This window comes from Magallana gigas, chromosome 8 (genome assembly GCF_963853765.1).
Source record: "Magallana gigas chromosome 8, xbMagGiga1.1, whole genome shotgun sequence".
Taxonomy (NCBI): domain Eukaryota; kingdom Metazoa; phylum Mollusca; class Bivalvia; order Ostreida; family Ostreidae; genus Magallana; species Magallana gigas.
This window is the reverse complement of record NC_088860.1, coordinates 15,468,956-15,482,078: the sequence shown is the minus strand read 5'-3', so window position 1 is coordinate 15,482,078 and position 13,123 is coordinate 15,468,956. Positions and strand designations below refer to the sequence as shown.

At 33.7% G+C, this 13,123-nt stretch overlaps 1 protein-coding gene across 3 annotated transcripts; it reads right to left on the bottom strand.

Annotated features, from left to right (window-relative positions):
- Window positions 1-4,874: 4,874 nt before the first annotated feature.
- LOC105335854 (uncharacterized) lies at window positions 4,875-12,841 on the bottom strand. Of its 3 annotated transcripts, none has more exons than XM_034472762.2 (3): window positions 12,559-12,841; window positions 11,559-11,877; window positions 4,875-7,347 (listed from the first exon to the last, which is right to left on the bottom strand). In XM_034472762.2, exons 2-3 carry the CDS (start codon window positions 11,800-11,802, stop codon window positions 6,602-6,604), a joined length of 990 nt encoding a protein of 329 aa, XP_034328653.2. In that variant the 5' UTR covers window positions 11,803-11,877; window positions 12,559-12,841; the 3' UTR covers window positions 4,875-6,601. The 3 variants fall into 3 exon arrangements, 2 of the variants coding, with proteins under 2 accessions (XP_034328653.2, XP_019926019.3); XM_020070460.3 differs by lacking the exon at window positions 12,559-12,841 and adding an exon at window positions 12,187-12,351; XR_004602155.2 differs by lacking the exons at window positions 11,559-11,877; window positions 12,559-12,841 and adding an exon at window positions 10,028-11,552 and having other exon boundaries at window positions 7,206-7,347.
- Between the last annotated feature and the right edge of the window lie 282 nt (window positions 12,842-13,123).

Below are 13,123 nucleotides of genomic sequence, written 5' to 3'. Positions count from 1 at the left end.
GGGTACTACTATAAACATATTCTGTGACACAGTTTTGAGTTTCCAATACCAATATTTGAGTTAGTTCATTTATTTGTAATTACCATTTGATTACCTGTACGATATAAACTGGCACAAGAGATCGGCAAATAGCTGACCCCGAGATTCCGTGGACAAAAATCGGTATATTAGTATTGCAGGCTGAATAATCTCTACGATTCACACAAATGCGAATTAGAATATCTATTAAATGCATGATAACTCTGAAAATAGTTGACAGTTTGTTTAATTATGTTACTCTCTCTCTCTCTCTCTCTCTCTCTCTCTCTCTCTCTCTCTCTCTCTCTCTCTCTCTCTTTCTCTCTCTCTGACAAAATCGTGGTGTACAATCTTTTCTCCTTTGTAGATCTAGTCCGCGAGTTGCTGAAACAAATCCTATTAGACTTAATATATATAAACCCGATTCGTGGTTTTCGTAAGGTGAAAATGAACAGATAAGCAAAACTTGCTCACGAACATTAAACAAAACACCGAATGATGGAATATGGTATAGAGAATAAAGCCAGCACCCCCCCCCCCTCTCTCTCTCTCTCTCTCTCTCTCTCTCTCTCTCTCTCTCTCTCTAATGCGAATCCATGTAAATCCCTAAACAAATTCTTTATCAACTAACAGCAAAAAATTACCAAATACAGAGTGACTTGAAAATATTATAGATGTTAACATAAAACTTAGTTTTTCACAGGTTATTTCCGAAATAATTGAATGTGAAATTATGAATGATTTAAATATATTAATAAAACACATATTGTTTTCCTAGATTTACTAGATACAGTAAAACTCGTTTAGTACGTACACGAATATAGCGAATTCTCAAATATTACGGAGTATTGTGGATTCTCCGGCAAAATTCTTAACAAATATTTGCAAACTTTTACGGTTATAACGAATTCAGTTACGACGAATTAATAGAGATATGGAAAAATTCCTGTAGAGGTGAAAAATAGCATAATTAAAATCTTTTACAACGAAGTTTGTTATAATTTAAAAAATTGAAACAATTGTTTGAATGCTTTTGTTTTCACATTAATCCCTCAGTTAACGACCTAATTGTTTTAGGTTTCTAAAGAATGGATTTTGATTTATGCCACAATAAGCACAAATGGCAGTCATATGAAAGAAAACATGTACTAGTATACTGCAAATTCGTTATGATAATTATTACGAATTCTTTTTACGAATTACGGATATAGCTAAGTAATTCCACTGGTACCTGGGACTTCGATATAACTGAGTTTCACTGTATCATATTACAAATACCGTGTTGTTATACGTATTTAAGCTTATTTTTTGAAAGTGAAAGGAGAGAAAGTAGTCCCTCCACTTGATACCTTTCCTCTTTCTATGATTTGACATTGGCATTATAGACTATGTTTACTATATCGTGGCGCCACTGTACATAATAAAATGCTGATTTTTTAAATTTAATTTTCATTTACTTTAAAACAACAACTTTGAGTTCTTAGTGTTGTAGACTACACCAACACCATTAGTAAAGCATTAGTTAAGCATGCAAACTGTTCACATTATAAGCATGCATCAATGTTATCACATTGTTTAAAAAAGTATCGTACGGATCGTGCAAGAAGCATACCGCACCGTCCATAGTTTACACTAGATCGTACCATATACATGTAGTACGGGTAACAGTGTATGTAACTCGATATAACGATTGTAATATTTTACTTTTTATCTCTTTGTAAAAATAGTTCATTGGATCCATACAGGAAAAATACATATGTAACGCTTTAGCTGCAGGTCTGTAGCTCCCGGTCTGAAAAAATTCGGATGGAGGACCTGGGAGTCCATCCGAATTTTTCAGACCGGGAGCTTCAGACCTAACCTAAAATCGAAGATTGATTAATTAAGTGGCATAGTAAAATTATTCAATCATTTCATCCATCATCAAACTGTCCATCAGGTTAACACTGTGTTCTCACAGCGACAGGTGCGAGTCTTTGATGCCAGTCGGCTCCGCTCTTGCCCCACGCTCTCACCCCAGGTTCCGGATTTGCTCTCTTGGAAAGTAAACAACTTATAGTAGCCCCATTTCCAACACATCAATTCTGACCGTTGTAATGTTACACATGTCGACTAATTATGATGTCTTCAAGAGTCTCGAAACTTTTCGTAACGAAGATAAATTGTACTATATAATCCTGATATAGAATCAAGTAGCGTAAGATCCAATACAGTAATGTATTCAGTGATTGCTAGTTAATCTGAGTAATACTCCATCATTTTGGACAGTAATGTCTTTATTAAATAACTATGTCGTAATAAGAAAAAATAAAAATATCAGAATCTTATCACAAAGGCACGTACATGAGGTTATATAAGTATAAGTTTCTCATCATAAAATAATATACCTTCTACCTAATACCGGTAATACAATGAATGTATAAACAGGTCGGCATAATTGTTTTATTATGAGAAAAAAACATATAACTCTAGTTCCCTTTGTTTGACTGTTAAAAGGTATGATTTTAAATCTTATAAAAATTGTTGAAAAGCACGTAGCATCAGGGGGGGGGGGGGGGGGCCACTTTTTTGGGCAGCAAAGATTTTTTCTTAAAATTTACATACAAAAAATTGAATTAAGATGGAGTTTTTAAAAATTTGAATTGAAAAGAAGTTCACTGAACACTGAAGTTAAAAGTAAGTAACTTTATCCCCCCCCCCCCCCCGATTTAGGATTTTCAGGATTTTGGAAAGTAACTTTTTCCTTTTTTTTTTTTTTGCTTGTCAAGATTTTTTGGATGAGTCTGCCCCCCCCCCCCACTTTCAAAAACGATGCTACGTGCCTGTGTCGCATTTATAAAATAAAAGAGTAGACTTTTACACAGAATACTGAGCAGACAAGCACATGTTGGATCCGGAGATAATTGCACTAAGTGTGCAACACCCTGTATTTACTATTATCTATGTCAGAGAATGACCCTTTACCTTCGACCTTATGGCCTTGAAATCAATCAATGGGCTTTGTCTACCTTCAATGCATTGGTAAAGCACAGCTATCAGGTGATTTGAGGTTTAATACTAGTACATAGAGTTTTTCCACTATATATGTCATAGTCATTTAATTACAAGTAAAGTAATCTATAGCTTGTAAAGTTGGCATGATTTGATCATTTGGATCCGCCATCGAAAATACTGGAGTTCCCGGTAAAACATACTATGTGGTTTCTACATTACACCAAATTTTACCATGACCCTATAACAAAATGAAATTTCTAAACTAAAAAAAAACTTTTCGCCAAGCAAGGAACAAGCCGTGAGGAGGTGGGGGGGGGGGGGGGGGGGGGGGTTAGAGATATAGAAGTTGTATATACATGTATTTCAATCCTTATTTGGCAATTTCGGAACAAGACAAAGCAGAAAGCAGGTTAGTTTTGGTAAGATTCGTTATTTAATTATGCATATATGAGTATGTAAATTAATCAGTTGATAAAAATAATACAGAGTTCGTGTGCGGGACCGGACCCAGAAATTTTCAGAGAGGGGGGGGGGGTAACATTGTTTTCCGGGGGGAGGGATTAATTTCGAGTTCCGAGGCCTAATTTTGGTATTTCAACTATCTAAATTTCATAAGATTGAAAAATCCAGGGATGGGGGCGCCGACCCTCTTTCGATCCGCGAATAGAGTAACTATGAAAATCTCTAATGTCACTTTCAGAATACAGTATGAAATCAAACAATACGAAAGATAACTCTTGTCTTCTACAGATATTAGATTCAAACACATGAGTTATCCTTTCCAAATATAATAATTTTAGTTTCAGTAACATTTCCTCTTCCCAATTATCAGCTATTTCTTGCCCTTCATTTGTTTGTAATGTGTTTTACGGTGCTACCGTTGTGGCGAGCGAAGCAAGAATTACACATACCTTGCATCATTGTGAACTTAGTGTTATTTAGTTATTAACTAACATCAAAGAATTCTAGATAGAGAGAGGGAATTTCTCTTTCTTTTATTTGCATATACCGTATATGCTCTAGAGAAGATATGCTCCGGACAAGGATGTAGTAGATACCCCTCACCTCGGATTAAAGCGTTTTGGCGTAGTACTTTTTCCCGTTTGTCATTTTTTTTTGGGGGGGGGGGGGGTCAGTGACCTCCCCCACATGCTACGTACATGGGAAAAACAGTAACAAGTTGATGGTTAAAGCATTTTAATCATAGAATTTCAATCCACATCCAAGCAAAATACTAGTATAGAAACTTTTTCACTCCTACCAGCTATAAGGTTAGAGATCCACTCTAGTTATCATACTAGTATAATACAAGGCCACAACAGTTCGTTGCCCAACGAATTGCAAAGAACCTAAAGCATATTGACTTTGTGTATAAGGCCCATGTGTTGGTGACTTATTTAGTAAACTTGGTATGCTTTTATAACGTTTAAATGCAAAACATACGGGGGGGGGGGGGGACTTCTTGCAGGGTCTGTTCTACCCACCTTTCCTTGTAATTGGAAGTGAATAAGTGGAATTACGATTTAAATCAAAGTTATACCAACATACTAATGCTACGAGTTTACACCATCATCGGTTCAACTCAAATTGTTTATTGTATATTTTTTTTTATCAAAATACTGGCTGATCCAAGAAAACTCCCAAACGTTGGATTATTAAACACTGGTTTCGGATCATTCCATTTACTGGTACACGATTTTTTATCGGATGAATATTGCGATCTATAAACGCTTTCCTCAACAACTATACTTTCCAAATAATTGAACTTATACTATAGGTAGCCTGTCTACGGACTATTTTTAGTTGTTAATGTGTAAGGGTAGGTTCACTTGTTCTACCTGATAAAACATATAACAAATTGCTACACTTCTTTATGATTTATTCAAATATGTACATGTGAATATTCATGTATCATTGTATTTATATGTATACATTTTTAAAAAGTTTAAACACAATGTACATATATCTAGGAAGGAAAAAAATAAATCTTGATACCAGAAATATCCAAAAACAGACGTTGAAATGGACTTAACAAAGACAATTTTTCTCCTGAGGAAAATGTTATTACAAGTATGTATGTAATCTTTAACAATGTAATACCACTTCTAGGCAGCTACTGTAAGCTGCCTTAACAAGTCATTCTATATATTGAGATTCATGAATCTTTGGTTTGAAAAATTACAGCAGAAGATGTAGGTCATTAGAAATCTAATCTGTCTTTACCTTCCACACCTGTTGATTACCTTATCACGCACCTTTACAGGTTAACTTAATACACATTATATGTTACCAGAACCCAAGATTTACAACATATGTAAAGAAAAATACTGTAGCAAAAATTATATCTGACACAAACTAAAAAATAATAAACATGAAATGGTTCCACGACAAATGAATTTGTTGTATCAGATTTTGGCACTATAAAAATGCATGTACATGTATTTATAATGTGTATCTTCAATTATTTTTCATACTGTCACATTGAATATATGTAGTTTCACCCTTGTTGCTCTTTTAAAATGCTGACAAATTAAAAAGCTCCATTTTTCTTACATATATATACAATTGGAAAGGGAAAATGCATTCAATTAGGATTACTGGTATAATAACCCTCTCCTAATAATATATCTTTTAAAAAATGACTACCATGTTTCAGAAATGGTATAGAACTAAAGATGGTTGCAGTAGAATTTTAAGTTGAATAGCCGTAACATCAGAGGTAGATAAAAAGAGACAGTTCAAGACAGAGTTAATGTATGAACAAATACTTCATCAGTTTTATTATCTACAACCCTTCAGCTCTACAATATCTTTAATTTTGTGTGTATTATAATTTGACAGTCTCTAAAATGTTATAACTAATCCTAGGTTTCTTGAATCAGCAAATATTGTTACTACAAGGTATTCTGTGTAGTATGAACAATAAATTTCGGATCATGGGCCAGTGGTATAGCCAATGTATATACATGTACATGATAATTGCCAAACAATATTTTCACCCCCTAAAAAATCATCTTTAAAAAATTTACAACACACAAGTTATTAACCTTTTCAACTTTATGAAATAATTCCCAATGCACAAAATTAATAAAAAAAAAATTAAACATCAGACTTTCAGTTCTAATTAGTTTTCTAATTGAGTACATACTCTTTTCTTTTCTTTGAAATTTTGAAGCTTTTAATCCAAGTTTATCCCCTCTCTCAAAATTCTTTTCATAAAACTGTAACATGCATAGATACCCCCATATTCTTCATTTTTGAACAAAAATTTAATAGTTTCTCGGGCCCTTGATTTTTTAAGAGTTATCTCTCTTTTGCTAGTTGTCACAGAACTTTTGTTGAGAAGGGGAGTTATTGAATTTAACCTTATCCCCCCCCCCCAAATAAATGTGTTAGCGGTATCAGAGTGGGAGCATAAGACTTACATTGAGGAAGTGCCAGAGAAACTAACTTTTGTTTTAAAATGATATGCCTAAAAATGCAAAATAAGACAACAAAAATTACCAATTTAAATTGAAGTCAATAAAAATAAATTACATAAACAGGAAAAAATAATAAATTTCAAAAAATAAATGGGTCCGACACGTGATCAAAATCCTCCTGGTGCCCACGCATTGACATCCTTGTTTGTCATCTTCATCGTGGAGGAAGTACCCCACTTTTGTATTTTCTGAAATAAAGATTCACTGTCATGGGAGTTTGTATTTCTGTTTGAATGTCCCACATTAGCTTCCATAAATTTGGTAGCTTCTTTCAGAACACCACGTTTCTGACTGTCTGCGGACACCATCTCACGACTAGAGCGCCTGATTAAAGCATTGTCATCGTTAGTATTCTGAAATGTAGGATTCGCTTCCCTTTTCTCGTCTTTCACATGTGCTGTAAGAGCAGCAGCATTGTCATCAGATAGCTGAAAAGTCCTTTCGTCCCTCATCTTCTCTGAAGCTTTCTCTAGAACTTGTAGAGTGGAAACAGATGAAGATTTACGCAATTGTTTTGGAGAGCCACCCGGGGTGGGTGGAAGGGATGTAGACGAAGAGGAAGAATTTTTCCTTTCACGGAAAGGCTCTTGGCACAGATCAAGATCAGAAAACGAATTGGATTTTCTTAGTGTGAAATCTTGTGTTGGATTTGTTTCGAAATATTTGGACACTTCACCAGACTTGATCAGCTGAGAGATGTTTGAATACTGAGCACCAGTCAACTGTTGCCTGGTTACCTCTGCCGAGAGGCTGCTTCCTGGTTTAACTTTTGGTTTGACTCCTGATGATGGAAGTTGTGGGTTCGTTTCTACTTTGAGCACTGGAGGAGTAGGTGGACGGGGTACGACTGAACCTACAACAGAAAGAAAAGGGTTTAGGTGTATCACAAAGGTGCTTAGTACTAATTACAGATAAAAAAATTTGCATTTTATATCTTTCTATGACAGTTTCCTGTGTTAACCTATGTGCAATAATGAAACCTTTTCATTTTGGTTTTTTGTTTTTGTTATGGGAGTAGGAGGGAAGGGGTTAGTTTTGTGCAGAAAATGTAAGTTTTAATTAATTCAATAGATTTTCTACAAACATCAGAGTATACCTGTGAAATAATGCATCCAAATTCAATTAAATTACATTCGCCAATATCATTTTTTCATTATTTGATGTCTGTAGAAGTAGATGCTATATCAATTTTCATCAATACTCAATTATGATAAAGTTTGTTTAAAAACCTAGCCAAAATGAAAACAAAAGAAAATGTTTAGGTTTTATGTGTTTCAATGGATTTATTTATATCTTAACTCCCTAAGGACCATTATCTTGGCATCCATTCAAAACGTGCAAAGAACTGGTATGAACTGGCCATTTTTACACAGAGATCTGGCAATTGCAAATGTTACTTGTATCTGCAATTAGTCTCAATATATGCATGAGTCAGAAAATGTTAACATAAAATTGACATAATATGCTAATCAATTAAATAAAAGGCCCATGGGCAGCATTATCAAGATAACTGTCACCTGAGAATACAGATCTCCAGAAACTTATTTTGAAAATTAAACTATTGTCCTAGCTTTTCGTCATTGATTTGATTTATTTTTTTTTTTGCATTGATATCTAGCAAGAGTTTCATATCCAAATAGTATCCAGAATTTTGTAAACTTGAAACTTTTGCTGATGGAGGTGAAGGGATAGGGTTGGGGGTTGTTTTTTTTTTAAATTTAGAAAGAAAAGAAGGGGTAAGAAGTCATATATAAATGATCGATGATTGGATTAAACAGACAAATGATGTAAGTTTCAAATCTTGTTGCATTTATAGTACAGGAATGCAGATTATTTTATACACTTAAACTATATGTATTAAACAATGATCATAATTGATCATGATTGATAAGCAAGTTCTACAACTATAACATCAATATCTCTCATTGCACAGTTATTGGTGTGAGAGGGTGATCAAAGACTTTTGGAGGAAGTCGCTGGACCCACAGAGAACCCAAACATCCAAGTGGGTGACCGCCAAACCCTCTCACATAAAGCCTCAATACATGTACACTACAACAACCATTGCCGATCATGGGATCAACTTTGGTCGCAGTGGTGAGAAGTGGATGCGCTATGCACCTCCCTACATGTACACCAGCCTTCGTTCTTTTATAATAATAATTAAATGATTAAGATGGAAAGCGCCTTTGGGTTCCTCTGACATAACTTTTTGAGGACATTTCCTGTTCAAATAAATATTGATAAATGTAACTATAGATATTTTCATGCGATAAAAGTTTGAATAACTGTGTTTTAACTGAATGCCAATAAAAGTTAAAAAATATATATTACATTCTGATTATACCATCCCTCTGCTCCTAACACTTATCAGTCATCTTCACAGGACCTCTTAATTTGCATACATTATCTAAATATACCCCAACCAATCATAGACATGCTTTTATCTGTTTTAACAGTGGTGCAAATCTCAGTACTATAGTTTACATAGAGAAATCTAACAGATTTTCCAAAGCAATGAAAGCTCTTTCCTGATTGGCCAGAAGTAAAGGTTGTGTGAAAATGACTTCTTATCAACACATGTCACGCCCTGAACGTGTAAGAGAAGAAGGGGGTGTAATCAGGCTTCTTATATCATAAATGTAGCTTTTTTTCTTCAAAAATATGACAAAGATTTAATCAATTTTGTTCTCTTAGAATTGATACCATCAGTAATAAAATCTGTAAGTTGCTGATAAAGCAACTATTACATGTTAGAATTTGAAAGAATCTAAAATAATATATATATGAATATATAAACATATATATTGTAAAAATTTGTAAATGACACTTTTGTCAGAACAGAGTACTTTTGTAAAGTTAATTTAGTATTAAGCTTCTTTTGAATCATTTTAAAAAATGATCAAAACTAACAAACACATTTCAATATTTAATGCATCCAACAATTAAGTGTGATTTCCTAGCTGTATTTTAAAGAAATTTGATTGTTATTCATAGCTCTGTAGAAACAGACAGGACCAGTTTATTGATCAATTGGTCAAAACCCATCCCTACATGAATAGCCCTAAGAAAAACCACAGACTGCACAAAATAATCATGATGATGTCGGACTCAAATTCTCATTTAAAATGACCTATTTCTTTTATTTAACATACTGATGAACATTTATAATCATTCAGCTAATTTTACTTACTCTCTATGATCAATTCTTTAATGTTTTAAAAGAAATATGTAAATATTAACAATGAAAATGCTTTCTTTGAATATTCATGCGGGTTAACGATCATTGCAGAAAAATTTACATAGTTAGCAGGTTATGTATTTTTCCTGCAATGTCGCCACCTTCATATCCTGCATGAATCACCAAATTAAGCATTTTATTGTTTAATTAAGTAAAATAATTATCAATACACATTGAGATATATTGATTACAATTTTCAAGCCATTAATTAATGTTGAAAATTGTATTCAAATATATTCAACAATAATTCATCATGCTTGTTCATCAAAATAATTAATCTTCATAATTTTACCTTCAACTGTATGGTGAACATTTGATATTAGCCATTTTGAATCAAATTTTTTCCAACTTCTTTATTACTCAGACTTCCAACTGCAGTAATATAATGTTACTGCCAACGTTTTCCATTCCTATATACAAACAACCATCAAATGATAGACGTAGTTGTGTTTGTTTATATCATTCCACTTTATTGAGCCTAATCAGAGTCAGGTAAATGACATGAACATCCCAGTGAGTGCTCAATAGGAAAATGGCGAGTTATCCAATATTGCGTAGTAGTATAGATGCGGGACAATGTCAAGGTGACATTCAAGCTAAAAATAGATTTAAAGTCTTCCTATGTGCACTATCAGCACCTATGGAATATTTTTTGTGTGTGCCAAATTCCACACAAATTAACATAATGTAGGAGAAATGAAATGAAAATCATACATTGTAATACATTGGAAGATTCAAAATTGAAAAACTGACTTTATTGCACTGTTTTTTAAAATTTGTTTGTGATCTAGAAATAGGTCATAAGATTAGGGGCCTTTCTAGAGGGTTCATGAAAATTTAAATTACTACCTGACATCCTATTGCACTGACACATACAGTAAATATGTAAACAAAAATATAATAAATTGAATAATTTGTGATTTCATCACCAATGACATACTGCAGTACTTATTACTGGTAAATATGGCATCAAGATAACTCCTCCCCTAGCTTCCAAACTGTTGTAATTAAAGTATAAATCCTGAGAAACTTAATAATGGCAACAATATTAAAAGCCACATACGTGTACATGTAAGTTATAGAGATATCAATATATTAAGTTCTCTGATTACTAAAATGTTTAGAGCCAATTCTGAGTTATGTATAAACTGTCCAAAAATGAGTTCAGTCATGCATTTATCCAAGGTGGAGATACTTGCGTAGTTTTTTGGTGAGCAATTTTTTTTGGTTTCTGTTGATTCCAAACTGTACTTTTCTTGGTATGAAATTATTCTTTATTATCCTATCTAATGCCCAGAACAAGGAATATTTCAATATTGAAATTATATTCTTGTTTCCACATTGTGTACAGCTGAGCTTGAAAATGGAAAAGGGGGGGGGGGGGATAAATGAAATGTTTATTCATGAGAGCTCATTATTAAACATCCAATCAGAAACCAAAGACTGTATGAAAAAATGCTGCAATGAACTGCAAGAGTCATGAATATTTAGGCTCATAAATTGCTTGGATTAAGTAATCAATAAACATTACCCCGAATGACTTTTCAAAAGTACTTATATATGGGTGTACATTTAGGTTTTTCAGCAAACAAATGAAACCAAAAACCAATGGTGAACATAATCGCATTCTATTCATATATTACATGAATATTGAATACCTGTACCTGATGAACTTCAAGTCAAGCAAAGACACACAATGAGACTTCAAACTCATAAAACTACATTCATATTGTTGTGAATGTCAATTAACACAATAAAACTATGTACAATATGCTTTGATGAAAAAACAAAAACAAGATAAGTAATTGAAGTGTTTAACTCACCATTCGGACTAGTTCTGTCTTCGTCTTCATTTGTCTCTGGAATGCTCGGAGAATTGTAGAAATTAAAAAAGTTCCAGTGGTACTTGTTCCGTTTGGACGACTCACTGGATTTTTGGTCTGATGAAGTTGTAGTAAGTGGAGTTTGTGTGATGGATGTGGCAGGAGATTGCGACAATTTCAGGAAATCGGTCGTGGAATTGTCCATAAAGTGACCATCATGGTCCAGACACAGAGGGTCGGCCATATTGTGGGGGTTCTTGTGCTTGCTTTTTTTTTTTTAAAAGTCTGTCTTTTTTGGTAAAAAAAAAAGTTCCAATCCCTACAAAAATATGGTAATATATTATAATATCAGTAATCTGAAGGAATATGTACTTAAACTTGACACATATCAATAAACCATAACGTTAGTGGTCAACAAAAACTGTGCTGAATAAGCTAAATAAAAAAAAAATTGGCATAAACAGATGAAGTGTTACCGACCCAGATCTTATGTGAAATACACAAATTATTCAAGAAAAAATAGGAGAAAAAAACCCAATTCAACTTGCGCAAAGCTCAATTAGGGAAAATCACTGTAACCTCTCATGTTAGCCTCTAGCGTAAACCTGACCTTTCCGGTCGAGCTTACCTATTATATTCCAACCGCCATTCGATCAATAAATACTGCTGGTGGAAAAACAAAAAGAAATTGACTATCGGCCTTTTATATATTTAATATTTGTAGAAAAAAAGTCAGGATCTACACTGTGTGCCGTAGTAAAAGATCCATGTTACTTTTCAACAGCTGATCCACTGTACCGGTAAAATCTGGTCTTTCTTTGGGGCTGAATAAGGGGTATGACTATGAGAAATTACACCGAGAAGATATCATTACCGTCGAAAAATCGCCACTATAGACATCCCTTCATAATGCTCATTTGACTACCACCTGATCGTCTCAGAAAGGCTTCATGTATCCGCTTTGAGTAAACTAAAAACTCAAAACGATCAAAATACTTACCCCGTATAGGCCTAATCCTCTCTAACAAAACAAGTTGAAGGTCGAGTCAGTGGGTTTATTTGCTGTTTATCGAATATACTCCACCTCTAAATCGCACAGTCTGGGTTCAATTAATCCTTTTTTCAGCGTTTACAGATAGCCACTGGACATCAATGCCTTTCAAATATCCATGCCATGTCCAAACAGGCTAAGTTTCATTTAACTTTTTAACGAGAGACCAATTTTATAAATATTTCATCATCGCGACGAGAAAACGCGCGTCATCATGAATCATGTGGTAGCGCTAAATACAGCAAGTTCCTTGGTGCATAGGAAATTGAACTCATGCATGTTAAGGTGGCTCTATACACCCACAGTTTATTCCAATTTTCAATAGAAGACCACAAAACATATACTTATCAAATATTAAAATGACGATAGGGATACTATAGGTATTTTTAAAGAATTTTTTAATGTTTTTTCGTGTTTTTGTAAAATGTTTTTGTAAAATATTTTTTTAAAAAGACAGCTATCAACAAATTGAGAGAAATTATTTTGTCATATGATGGATATTTCCTTCGGACAC